The 14134-nt window shown below is 38.9% G+C and overlaps 1 protein-coding gene across 3 annotated transcripts; it reads left to right on the top strand.

The window, feature by feature from the left end:
* Window positions 1–30: 30 nt before the first annotated feature.
* Window positions 31–4949, top strand: LOC134676519 (ubiquitin carboxyl-terminal hydrolase isozyme L5). 3 transcript variants are annotated; one of them, XM_063534908.1, is made up of 7 exons: window positions 31–65; window positions 455–539; window positions 1286–1349; window positions 2119–2224; window positions 2450–2677; window positions 3163–3320; window positions 3631–4949. In XM_063534908.1, the coding sequence occupies exons 2-7, from the start codon at window positions 467–469 to the stop codon at window positions 3968–3970; spliced, it is 969 nt and encodes a 322-aa protein (XP_063390978.1). In that variant the 5' UTR covers window positions 31–65; window positions 455–466; the 3' UTR covers window positions 3971–4949. The 3 variants fall into 3 exon arrangements, with proteins under 3 accessions (XP_063390978.1, XP_063390984.1, XP_063390992.1); XM_063534914.1 differs by having other exon boundaries at window positions 47–161; XM_063534922.1 differs by lacking the exon at window positions 31–65 and adding an exon at window positions 167–194.
* The last annotated feature ends 9185 nt before the right edge of the window (window positions 4950–14134 follow it).

Genomic DNA, 14134 nt, shown 5'->3' with positions numbered 1-14134 from the left:
GTCAAAATAAAATACTTGACGTTTGACGTTGCATTGAGATTGAGAATAGACGTGACTTGCAAAAGGTTTGGTTTATTTTGGTTCATTACCCGTGTTTTGATGAAAAGAATTGTATTTTAAAGAAGCAGTAAAAAGGCACTACATTCGCGCGACTTAAGACTGTAAGTATATTAATGCTGATTTCTTGATAAGCGGTAAATGCAGCTTTTAATGATTGTTTTTACCCGCTCTTTTAGACAAGTTTTTGGTAATAACTGTATATTAATAATTATTACACTGTGGTTTGTTTTGTTGACAGCGATATCTCACAGATTATTGTTATGATTTGGATTACACCAATACGTGCACCGGTGTATTAATTTATAACCAGGTTTCGAGGTTATGTTGATATAATATTCAAAATGAAAAGCGGTATTAATTACAAGGATAGGACGTTTTTAATTTTTTTTTACAGAAGCTTGCCATAATGGAATCTGCAGGAGACTGGTGTTTAATTGAGAGTGATCCAGGAGTTTTCACACAATTGATAAAGAAATTTGGTAAATATTAAGTCATCATTCAGCCCAACCAGTTCTATTATTTAGGTATTTCATTTTTCTAGTGAGTAGATGGCATACGTACGTAGGAACGTACGTATGTGGTAAAACGCTATGGTGTCGTGTCGTAGACTAAGTAATACACACAGTGACAGCACAGTAAACAATAAATTAAATTTCAGCTTATAATACTAAACATACTTAAACTAAACTATGAAATCTTCCTAATTACTCAAACAACACACCCCATGTCACTACTGACGCAAAGGTGCCCATCTCAATTGCTGTTTTTTCACCTTGAACCATGATGGCATAGAAAAACAAGTAAGCATAGTGTTTACTCCATACAAAAATGAACACCTATTTATAATAAGTTTTAACTGTGCTTTGCAAAAAATACTTTTAAGAAAATTTAAGCTTAATAATAATTATGTTTTATTTAGGCAAGGTTTACTTATTAACAATATGTTTTAATATCTCCCATAATACTTAATATTTATTATTAAGTAAGAAAACTCTTGGATAGAGTGAGCACTCTATGCTTACTTATTTCTCTAAGGGGATAGACTCTGCGCCAGGAACGACCCAGAGCGCAGGTCCAAACCCCTCTCCAGCAAGTGATATCCCAGCTCCTCAAGAAAATATCTTTATATAAATGTATAAAAACAGGAGATATGTGAAACATAATTTGTCTTTCATAAAAAATAGACTTTAATTACAACCAAATTAAATGAATAACAATTCCGCAGGAGCTAAAGGTGTACAAGTAGAAGAATTATGGACCATGGAAGAAGGAATTTTTGAAAATCTCAGGTAAGTACCTATCATACATGTCATTGTGTGCATTATATTAACATGTAGGTACATGTAGTCTACAATCGGCAAAGGTATCTGTAGAAGTTATGCGCATATGTATATGTAAAATAGAAACTAAAACTAACTTGGAGTACTAATTACATACTAACTCAGTAACTAAAAAAATCTGCCGAGGTTAATGTCAGACCAAAGTGTTCTCAACAGCATCCTATATGGTGTGATATGAAAATATAATGCCACCACCAAATAGACGTGAAATCGCTATAATACGACGTCGAGTTGCTGAAACCAAGCCCGCGAAAACCTATAACCGAAAACCTAGATGTGAAGTTACACAGTACGAGTATAACCTAAAATAAATAAATCATAAAATCAGAAGCCCCTAAAAGTATCCAAAAATATACAATACAATTTTTTTTAACACACATTATTGACATTATATAACTAATTACGTAATTACCTATATCGACTTGTAACTGGCTAACAAACTAACAATTTAGATAATGAAATTTTGCAAGTAAGTTTAGTTGGCGATAGCACAAAAAAGTATCTAATTTGTATAGTACGAGTAAGTATCTAATTTAGAGTTATTTGTTCTACCTTCCACACATTTGAACGGCATAACTTTATTATAAATCTCATTTTAATCAAAGTGGATTTTTGGTTAAATATGTGATTTAGTAGAGATGATCAAGTGTCAGAATTACTGTAAGTGTTGGCTGACAATTTGCATTGTTAAAAGTATCTGAGTCTATTTATATTTCAGACCTGTTCATGGACTTATATTTCTCTTCAAATTCTTACAACACGAGGAGCCTGCTGGCCCCGTTGTGACCGACAACCGACTTGATAAAATCTACTTTGCTAAACAGGTGAGTTTAATTTTGCATTCTACATGTGGCAAATAAATAATTGGATGTGAAAAGTACATTAAGAAGTTTGAGAGTAAAGTTAGTTGTGGGCTGGTTGTGGGACTAAACATCATGAGTTACTTTCATAACTTTGTTCATAAGCCTCATAATTTATACTTATAACTTCACATAAGTTGGTTCTTTTACTTTTAAGAATTTTTAAAACAATTTATATTTTGTTTTTAGGTTATCAATAATGCCTGTGCTACACAAGCTGTTGTCAGCTTACTTCTGAACTGCACTCACCCAGACGTGGACATAGGCCCTGAGTTGACCAAGCTAAAGGAGTTCAGCATGTCATTCGACCCCCGTATGAGAGGCCTGACTTTGAGCAATTCGCAGACTATACGCATGGCGCATAACTCCATGTCACCTTACATGCACTTTGAGTTCGATCAGAAAATGGCTTCTAAGGTTGGTATATTGTTATAATACACAGTTCTGCCAATAATTTTATCACGCGACACCAAACAAATAAAATTAATGAAAATATGGCTTAACAAAGAAAGATAGGTATAGATTTTTGGAAGTATCTTGCAGATACTTTTGCGAGTACTTTACTGCTTGATAAATATAATAATCTGTCTATTTTTTTCTAATAACACCGATTAAATAATAGTACTACCGTATAGAAAGGAAACTTCCTACAAAACCGAAGTTTGACAGCGGTTCAGGGTCGAATCATGCTGTCCTCTTCTAATATATGGCACTATCCCTTTCGGCTATTTAGGGTTGTCAAAATTCAAGCCATCATCTTATCTGTGGTATAGTGCACGCAAAGGGACGTGTCAAGTTGTGTCAACCCTAATAATTGCTTGGAGCAATGCTGAGCCAAGTGGAGCCGAGTTTGGTCGAAGTCAGGAGTTTCGCACCCATGCTAATAAGTTGTCTCATTTTAGGATGACGACGTATATCATTTCATCGGCTACATGCCTATCGACGGGCGGCTGTACGAGTTGGACGGTCTGCGCGAGGGCCCCATCGACCACGGACCCATCGCGCCGGAGCAAGACTGGCTCGACGTCGTCAGGCCCATCATCATGAAGCGCATCAACATGTAAGTGTTCCACTTTACTGGTTAAAACCCTTGAAAACTTTACGAGCCTGATTTAGTTTATCCCTTTCTTACAAATACATAAGTCAAAATGACAGATAAAGACAAACGATTATTAGCAAATTGAGGTTTGTAGCGCGTTTATGAATAAGGGGGTAAGTGTTTACATGCCCACCGGCGGCCGCGTGTTTAATAAATGATCTAGACTTACAACGCGAGGACCGTCGCATTCAATCGGTCCCTTATGAACAGTTATGACTATACTTATTTCACTAGCTAGACTTCAATCTTAGAATTTACAATTACTTTACAGCTACACAGAAGGCGAGATCCACTTCAATCTAATGGCTCTAGTATCAGACAGAAAGATGATTTACGAACGTCAGCTGGAGGAACTACTCAACGAGTCACAGATGATGGGCATGCACTCGGAAGAAGTAGAGAACGAGATACCCCGGCTCAGGATGCTCATAGAATACGAGGACGTCAAGATGGCCAAGTACCAGCAGGAGATGGCGCGGAGAAAACACAACTACATACCGTTTATAGTGCAGTTGCTCAAGATCTTGGCGGAGGAAAAAAAGTTGACTCCGCTATTGGAGAAAGCGAAGGAGCGTGCGGCGAAAAAGGGACCGAAAAAGATTAAGACATAGGAATATGCAATGAAAGCTTAAGTATTTAAAGAATAGTGAAAGATGTGTGTGTTCTGTGCTACTTATTATTTAAAAAAAAGTAAATTGCGTTCAACATCGAGTTTGAAAGAGTCGTTACGTATGTATGTATCTACTAGAGATGCACCGGATATCCGGTTACTATCCGGTATCCGGCCTATCCGGCCATTAATTTACTATCCGGCCTATCCGGCCATTAATTAACTATCCGGCCGGATACCGGATAGTGACCTACTATCCGGCCGGATACCGGATAGTAACATTGCTTGATTTCGGAGTAAACAAATTGGATTTATGAAACAGACACGATCATAATCGTACTTGTTTATTATTTTAAAACAATTTAATAATTCCATTGACTTGCACGCGCACTCATTTCGAACCTAGAAATGAGTCTGCGCGAACGTTTACTAGGAAACAGGTCAAACCATCAGAATGCGCACCTGAAAATCCGAAATGTAGGTATAGTTCCTCTGGCCGAATATTCGGCGGCCGGATACCGGATATCCGGCCGATGGTCAGGCCGAATATTCGGTATCCGGCCAAACAACTATCCGTTGCATCTCTAGTATCTACACTTGTTCAATTTTTTGACCTAGTTGGATACTCATTTTTCAGAGGTAGTCTCATTTAAAGCTTCAGATTATTATTGTCATACATATTTATATTATGATTCAAGGAAGTAGATGACGGTTGTGTTGCTTCGTGTGTCGCGTGAGACTCCGTAGGCGGCCGCGGCATAGATAGGTAATAATACATTAATGACTGGTTCGGTGTTATAATTAATTTGAGTAATTATAACTGCTGCATCACTGCCAGTAGAAAATCAGAAAAACGACTTGAAAGAAATGTTCTCGGTATTATCTTATATATTTACGATGAAATTTGAAATCAGAAAAGTTGAATATTTGACTATCTATCCACTGGTATGTATGGGTCTTATTAAATGAAGTTCAATTGATTATTTGTTTTATTCTATTATTGTACCCTTTTAGTGTTAAGAACGCTAACTTGTCAGTTGTTAGGCTAGCTAGTGTCAAGAACGATTGTAATGTTGACATGTGATGGCATAGATAGTGTATGTAGATAGGTAGGTATGTACGTGAGTTGTGCTGTGTTGTCAAAGAACCTTCATGCCCCCAAGTAAGATTAATTTCGAAGTAGTGGAAAAGTTAATTTATTATTTCTAAATAACGTCTATTGGGGTTATTGTTACAGTTTAAACATTTCACTTGGTGGTACTAGTGTAATGTTGTCAGAGTCGAAATTGATTATTTTAGGAGATTAAAAAAATGCGTATACGGAGTCACCGTTTACGGAATAATCCCATTACACCTAAGCATTTTTGTGTTGGTCGGAACAATCTTACACAGGGATTCAAAATCAGGAGTGTTCGAAGGCACCTCCTATGATTAGTTTATACACTGTTGACATCGACAAATCGATACAATTATATCTATGTGGTGATGGTTGCTCTAACTACTCTCGCTTGATTGAAAAAACGCATCAGAACTAAACAAGCAAAACCCAAACTCACTAGTCACTACTCACTAGTCCAGCAAAATCTATTACCGCATTTATTCAACAAAGGCGCGTTCACACGCGGTAAATAAATAACGGCGATAAATAATCTGGGGCTGACGCGGGCCGTGTGGAGAGGCTTTAACTCTGTGATAGAGCTCCGTCACACCGCACTTCATGGAAAATCAGTTTAGTACGTTATTTTAACTTTTTTTTTACCGGACTTTATAATTCTTTTAACATTTATGCAACACTCGGTACGTATCGTACGTGATTCATTTTTGGATCAAGGTAAGGTGATTTCGGAATTGATTATATAGAAAGATAGATAATTATAAAAAGCAAGTTAATATTACAAAATAAATGCATACTTAATAGAAGAAATATAACTCTTTTTCGAGATAATCGCCTGATAATATAGTTTGAAGTGAACATTAAATAAACTCTATGTAAGACATATATTAAGATATATAATGCTGTTTTTGGTTAAGTTTAGTCGCATTTATGGCAGCAATCGCCTCTGAGCTTTGTACGAATTTATCTTCTTTCTTTTTCTAATTAGATCAAACAACCCGTTATTACATCATTATCAAACTTATTATAAATATAGTCGGTGTTCTAAGGTCCACCACCTTGCATTTTGGAGACAAAGCAAACCGCTTGAAACAGGTGTTCCTGGGGGTGATCTGAGCCGATTAAGCCCGGTTGCCAAGAGGTTCCCCCCAACAGGTGGGCAGGGGAGGGGGGGAAAATTGCCTCCGGCGCGCCTCACTCTAAGCTTTATCTCTGCATACATCTCGCAACTATATCAAGTTTGGTGTCTTTTTCGTGTAATACGGGGATGAAGAATTCATTTCTGTGCCTAAATTTTTACTCACCCATACAAAAAAATCGAGAAATTCAAAAATCAAAAAAAATCTTCTCACTTTTTTTTTCGAAAATCCTCTACAAAATTAAAACTATAAGGATTATCTCTAGAAAAAAAATACCTGTGAATAGCCCAGTTATCATACTATATAGAATAGTAAACATGTCAAACATTTTTAGAGCACCGTACAAAACTTTGTTCACGGTGCTCTTATGGGATCACTTCGGTCTTGCAAATCGGTTAAATGCGTTTTTCTCAAAGACCGTTTGATGTAGGTACCTGAAATTTGGAATAGTTATGGCAAATACCATCACTAACACTGTGAATAAATCGAAACTGCTTATTTCTGATTTTAGGGGGAAATTTAGGGGTTAAGAGGGGTAGGCTGAATTTTATTTTCAATTGTAAGAATCGTGTGAGGTACCATTAGAAAGCTTGCAAAAAATTGAGTCGATGGACTGATTTTGACTTCATTTTAGAATGCAATAGTTTCGATAAAAAATGCATTTAAAGTTGCAAGTTTTCATACAAAAATTTTCACCTCTGTCCTGGCGATTCTCGGGAAAACTATAGCTAACAGGCAGCTGACCAGTCAATAACCAACTAAAACGAGTATGGAGACGGCGGGAAAATTATCAGGTTAACTCTAACTTTATTAGTTTTTAAACTGCAGCCTGATCTTTGGTTGCTTAGGGCTAGCTAACTGATGCTTACACTGGTCATTCATATTAAGAAGTAATTTAGCAAGAAAGATCCTTACTTAAAACTTTGACATTGAAATTTATGACTTTTGTCTTTGATACAAAGTTTAATTCTACTTACTTACTTTTGTGAGATATTTCTTTTTTTTTCTGAATAGCCTACTATAAGTATGAGAGAGTAAAAGATCTGCAAAATGCAACCTTATTATAAAGCAAATAAGTTTAAATTTCGAACGGGCTTTCCAACCAATGGACTATCGCAGTGAGCTCAGTAAGAATCATATTTATTATTGGAGTTTATTAGTTCAAATTTAAATTAGGAATTCCGTTCTTCACTGTCGTTGTGTTTTTTTTTTTTCACATTAGAGCACATAGAGTTAGTAAAGCGATAGAATAGAGATAATAAAGTCATTCAATATTTATTAACAGCTATGGCGTCATCTACCTATAGATTTTACTGAGAGTATCTGATTCGTCGAAACAGTACCTATTCCTTTTCATTAAGTACCATTACATTTATGTATTAATTGTATAAAGTATCTATATTTTTGAACCGATCGGTGAGAGCAGCAACAACTGTTACGAAAAAAAAAATTAAAATTCACAATTCACAGTTTTTGGAAACAAAGGTAAAGTTGACGAAATATAAAGTAAGCCGATCTTGATCAAACTTGTTTGAGTGACAAAATTGTCAGTTAAGATTTGGTAACCTGACGCAGTTACCCTACTTGTACTAAAACAGACATTTATTATTAGGTACTTATTTCTGTGACTTATATGAAACATGAGCAAATTGATTAATACTTTACGTTAATTATATTTTGAGTCAGAAACAAGCCTAACGTCAAAAACCGAGAAATGCCGAATCACAGACTTAATTGTAATATTATTCCTTTTTGAGTCGTGCCTGCCCAGTCTACAAGTTTAAAATACAACAATTGCGACTATATCAAAGATTATGAGGTTGTATGTATACCCAGTATTTTTGACGGATTAAGTTTTTCATGCTCGAAGTTGCCTGTCAACTCTGACGTATATTAAATTGTCAACTATTTTGGTGTTTGAAAGAATCAATAATTGGCAAAGTGCCGTGGCACTGGCAGAAAAAGCCATTCTCACAAAAAAGAATCAATGATAATGAAAATGTTCAGACAAGTGGAAGAATAACATATTTCAATATGTTATGGATGCTAGTAAGATGTAAAAACAACAGTTTAGCGGAATGTCAGTTTACGAAATGGTTTGTACAAATTACAGAGAAATTCATAATAATTTGTTTCTACTAGAAATGTGCCTTCACCAAACGTTTTAGATAAACGGTATTAGGCCTATATTATATAAACGTTCTTGATTTCGGTTAGCCGAAATGGGACTTACGATTTTTCCTCTTTTCACCTCCAAGATGAGGTTGATTGTTAGTGTTAGAAAGCTGTAATTTGGTATGGATATACAATCAACCCGACAAGGTGGTAAAAAAAATCTTTAATCTCTAAAAAATATATCTAAGGTAGAAGCTTTGTAACTTCTACATAACCTATACTAGCCCAGAGGACTTTAAAAAAAGTCCAAACTCCAAGGTCCCAGAGCTCCCAGACATTACCTTCTTATTTCCTAGTCAATAAAATGTACTTATGGGATAAATTAGTATTAGTATCCAAACTTAAAACCACCTAGGGATGTGTCGTACGGTGCTCTGAACACCGTAGTCTTGACTTCGTGCTTGGCCAATTATTCTTTTATAAATCTGTAAAAAAAATGTTTTTTGTCGCGCGGCGTACCTGCATTGTAAGAGCGGTATGCAGCTTTTAGGATTTTTAAGTATGTTTAGATGATTTCTGATAAGTTGTTATTCTTCTGATTGTAGATTACATTAACAAATAACTTCTGGAAGTGATATATATTATATACAAATATAAATTAAATATATAAATAAAGATGTTGGGCTTCGGGTGACCCCTCGTGTTCTGCTGAGGCTGTTGCGGATGTGATTCGGCAGGGAATGGAATATTTCATTCCGTTCTCCGACCTATCGCTCGATCACAAGACCCGAGCATGGTACAATTCGGACTGTGCTCGAGCCGAGGCCCTTAAGCAGTCTGCATACCAGGCTTGGGTACTAGCCCGCGATACCAAAGCTGGAGCACAGAGGGTTCGCGCGAGGAAAAAAGCCTTAACTCAGCTGCCAAGTCCTGCAAACGGGTGCTTCGAAAGGCTCGATTCGACCACGTCAGTCGAATAGGGGCCAAACTCGCCTCCTACCCTCCTGGTAGCAAGCGGTTCTGGTCCCTGTCGAAAGCGGTCGAATCCAACTTCTGCCGACCCACATTGCCACCTCTGCAGAAACCTGATGGGACACTGGCCCACTCCGCGACAGAGAAAGCTAACTTGTTTGCTTCTCTGTTTGCGAGCAATTCACGTCTAGATGCAGGCTCAAAACTTCCACCTACGCTACCTCAATGCAGTTCCTCTATGCAGAGAATTGCTATACATCAAAAAGAGGTACGCCGAGCTCTGCTGAATCTTGACGTGAATAAGGCCAATGGACCAGACGGTATACCTGCACGTGTACTAAAGCAGTGTGCGCCTGAGTTGTCTCCTGTACTGACACGCCTGTACCGCCTCTCTCTCCAAAAAAGAACGGTGCCGAAATCCTGGAAGCTTGCAAACGTGCAGCCAGTACCCAAGAAGGGTAGTCGTGCTGATCCCTGCAATTACCGACCAATCGCAATTACCTCCATGCTCTGTAAAGTCATGGAAAGGGTACTTAACGGCAAGCTGCTGGCATACCTCGAAGCAAATGATCTGCTCAGTGACCGTCAATATGGCTTTCGCCGAGGTCGGTCTACTGGGGATCTTTTAGCGTATGTCACGCATTGCTGCGGCGAGGCCATCGAGAGGAACGGTGAAGCGCTTGCTGTTTCACTGGACATCTCGAAGGCCTTTGACAGGGTTTGGCACGCAAGTCTCCTTAGCAAGCTTCCTGCTTACGGCATCCCTGCTGATTTCTGTAGCTGGCTATCTGATTTCTTGAGAGAACGGTCGATCAGAGTAGTTATTGATGGCTACTCTTCGGACCTCATGGCCATTGACGCCGGTGTTCCTCAGGGGTCTGTTCTCTCCGCAATCCTTTTCCTGCTCCACATTAACGACATGCTGCAACCCAGCATTGTAGGTTATGCAGATGACAGTACGGTTGTTGAGAGATATTTGGCTAGTGCAAGGGACAGCAGGGAGGATATACGTTCACAGAGAGAGGCCATGGTTGAGCGAATGAGCTTGACCCTTAGTCTCGTTTCCCAGTGGGGTGATGACAATCTGGTCACGTTCAATGCCTCCAAAACGCAGGCGTGTCTATTTTCCGCAAAACGGAGTCCATTCGACCCGACTCCTTCTTTCCGGGGTGCATCTGTACCTATTACCGACAGCCTGGAACTCCTCGGCATGGAGCTGAGTTCAGTCCTCAGCTTCGGCAGTTTCATTGAGTCTAAAGCACAAACTGCGGCCAGAAAGCTGGGCGTCCTAAATAAGGTGAAGCGATACTTCACACCTGGACAGCTTCTAACACTTTACAAAGCTCAAGTCCGGTCGTGTATGGAGTATTGCAGCCACCTGTGGGATGGCTCAGCTAAATACCAACTCGCCGCTTTGGACTCAGTGGAGCGCAGAGCTAGGAGGATGATTGGCGACAAGAAGCTAACGGCTAAGCTTGAGTCTTTGGCCCATCGGCGGAAAGTCGCCAGCCTGTCGGTATTCTACAGGTTGCACTTCGGGGAGTGTGCCCAAGAGCTACACGAGCTCATTCCACCCTCCCCATTCTACCATCGGACTTTTAGACGCACGGCCGGTTTCCATCCTTACATGGTAGATATTCCACCAATTCGCACGAAGCGCTTTGCTTCTACTTTCCTTATGCGCACTGCCAAGGAATGGAATTCCCTGCCGGCGTCTATATTTCCGTGTTCTTATAACCCGGCAACCTTCAAATCAAGAGTGAACAGGCACCTTCTGGGTGAGCTCGCTCCATCGTAGGCCACGTCTACGCCTCGGCTAGTCTGTGGCCATGAGTAATACGAGCGGCTTGTTGCCGGGTTTCTTCAGCCCGGTTCTCTTGCGACAGAAACATTTCTGTTATTCACAAACAAACAGTACAATTTCACTCAGCACAGCACAATCAACTATACTAATAAGATACACGAAGGGCATGATACATGATTATGATAGTTGTGAAATTGCCAGGCCATGAAATTGAAAAAATAGGAGCACTGCTTTGAAACCGCGAGTTGATCGAGCATAATCCCCAAATATCTATTTAATAATCCCGCAGCAGTCCTCAAAAACTGAGGACATTCAAAATTATTGCAAAGTACTGGGCGGATTCACTGCCACAAAAACGGGATAAAAAGCTGAAAGGTGAGTTATCTGGCAGCACTGTGATAAACGAAATAACAACGTTAGCTCTTGAGGTAACGTGTGTTTTGACAGTTCTTTACGAATTTCGTGCTGTCAAAAACTCCGAAAATTCCGTTTCGCGGTAGGTCTATGGAACGATATTCGATCCATAATCGTCTTTCGAACGGGCCGCTCGATGACGGCTGTCTTCGCGGTAAGAAAACGTGTTATAGCTGTCATTTTTGCCCGCAATTGACGATTTTTGGTATTGGCGGTAGCCCCCCTATATAGTAGGTAGACAACTCATTCTGCATAGGATAATCCAATATTCAGATATATCGTATTTTAATCCCCTTTTTTTTAAATATTTACTTTCTGTACCTACCTGCGTATGTAGAATAAAGTTTTAAAGCGAACGCGTGCCTAAACTAAATGCGAGTAGGTACCTACTTCAGCACGGTACGCCGCGCGACACAAAACATTTTTTTTTACAGATTTATAAACGAAAAATGTTTGACATGGTTACTATTCTATATAGTATGATAACTGGGCTATTCACAGGTATTTTTTTTCTAGAGATAATCCTCATATATTTAATTTTGTAGAGGATTTTCGAAAAAAAAAGTGAGAAGATTTTTTTTGATTTTTGAATTTCTCGATTTTTTTGTATGGGTGAGTAAAAATTTAGGCACAGAAATGAATTCTTCATCCTCGTATTACACGAAAAAGACACCAAACTTGATATAGTTGCGAGATGTATGCAGATATAAAGCTTAGAGTGAGGCGCGCCGGAGGCAATTTCACCCCCCCCTCCCCTGCCCACCTGCTGGGGGGAACCTCTTGGCAACCGGGCTTAATCGGCTCAGATCACCCCCAGGAACATCTGTTCCAAGCGGTTTGCTTTGTCTCCAAAGTGCAAGGTCCCCTTAGAAAACCGGACCTTAGAACTTCAGCTAATAGAATAAGATTCAGTTTGGTGTGACGCGAGCCCGTCGTGCCTACTCGTACTCGTATTTATTGAAACGCCCTTTGTTTGTTGTTCGTGGCCCGGCCCACAAAAGAGATAGGTACAGAAATCAATCTACATACAAAGCGCACTCGAGCAACGCACACATAGACACTGCTCACGGACACGATATCTCGGACCGGTTGGGACCAGTGCGAGCGCGAGTGCCATCCGCTTGAGACGCGCGTCTGTGAACTTTTTTGTGCAATAATGGAGAAACTAAACAAAAAATTATTATAACTGTACAGTGGACGGTTGTTTAAATTCAACATTAACCGGTGAATTGTCGTTTTTTAAGCTACCAGTGGTTTCAGAGAGAATGCGTATGCAAATTTATTACATTGTACATGAGAATGCGAAATTATTACACTTTAACATATAATAATCGTGCATTTGGCCAATCTCGAAATCATCGCAAGATATTTTCTGTGGCAAATTTGTAATATAACAATGACATTTAAATTAAAATACCTATGTGTGTATATGTGTATATCTACTCAAAGGTTAACTGGAAGAGATCCCTCAAAGGGATAAGTTCGCCTTTGTACTTCTTGCTAATTGTATGTTATTTTTAATGTCTTTTTGTACAATAAAGAGTTTACTACTACTACTACTACTATGTGAGTTATTAATGTTATTATTAATTTATATTTCCATTCTTCCCGTTTCATCCTCAACAATAAATCAAACAACTAGTTACGAGATACGATACGATGGATACGAGTGCCACTACCACGATAGTTGTTTGTGCATAAGTCATAGTTCGCAACAATCGCAACCCTAGAGCGACCGCCAAGCGTAGGTATGAAAAGTAAAGTACATACATGTGATTGACTTCTGTACTTATCTGTTTTGTGCCCGGCCTTTGTTCGCGTTACCCTTCTGAAGATAAGTAGTTCGCGACGCCACACTTGATAAGAGTTTAATCCCTGATGTATGTAGGTACGAACCTCCTATAATACCTAACTGGTCTCGAGCCTAGAATTGATAGCAAACACTAAAAAGTAGTTATAGCTCCATTCGTCATCCTTTAGCCTTAATGCCTTTCTTTGGTCCATCTGTTGTTGTTGTATGTTGGATTTTCGTACCTACTTGTAAGTTATATCAATTCTGTCCTACTTATTTTGAAAATCACATATTGAACTAAACGTATAAATTATAAAGTGCGAGCGCGATCCGAGGGCCTATCGCGAAAAACGTAAATCGAATGATAGCATATAGGTACCTATAGTTATCTGCTTCTGTATAGCACGGACATGGAAGAGCGATAGGCAGGACGTAACGAATGGCTTACCCAAAATAATTGGGTGACAATCGCTTGCGCTACGACAATGAAACGCTTTGAGGCTCTCTATCACTCTTCCATATTAGTGCGACTGCGTGAGTGACAGTTGAGTTTCTTCGCTTCGGAGCTGTTCAGAATATAAGAATTGTCATCAGTCCTCATAATAATCATAAAATTTACAAACAACGCATAATATAACGACACGTTCAGATAAACATTCAAAAGGTTTCAGCGTAAATAACACATCACATTTTCAATATACTCATTCACTACCCCCATTCCATACAAACGTCGCATTCGTTTTCACACTTCGATTCACGTTCAATATAGTATTAGAATAACATAAACATAGCTATAGCACTCTCTTGATTCACTT

This window comes from Cydia fagiglandana, chromosome 2, assembly GCF_963556715.1.
Source record: "Cydia fagiglandana chromosome 2, ilCydFagi1.1, whole genome shotgun sequence".
NCBI classification, from domain to species: Eukaryota; Metazoa; Arthropoda; class Insecta; order Lepidoptera; family Tortricidae; genus Cydia; species Cydia fagiglandana.
Note: the sequence above shows the minus strand (reverse complement) of the source record. Positions and strands in the feature narration are given on the sequence as shown.

Bases quoted from the DNA above. Each gene is read 5' to 3' on its own strand.
- LOC134676519 (XM_063534908.1), top strand. From the start codon at position 467: ATGGAATCTGCAGGAGACTGGTGTTTAATTGAGAGTGATCCAGGAGTT. The intron at 2,678-3,162 runs GTTGGTATATTG...GTCTCATTTTAG, and splicing joins ATCAGAAAATGGCTTCTAAG to GATGACGACGTATATCATTT. The intron at 3,321-3,630 runs GTAAGTGTTCCA...ATTACTTTACAG, and splicing joins ATCATGAAGCGCATCAACAT to CTACACAGAAGGCGAGATCC.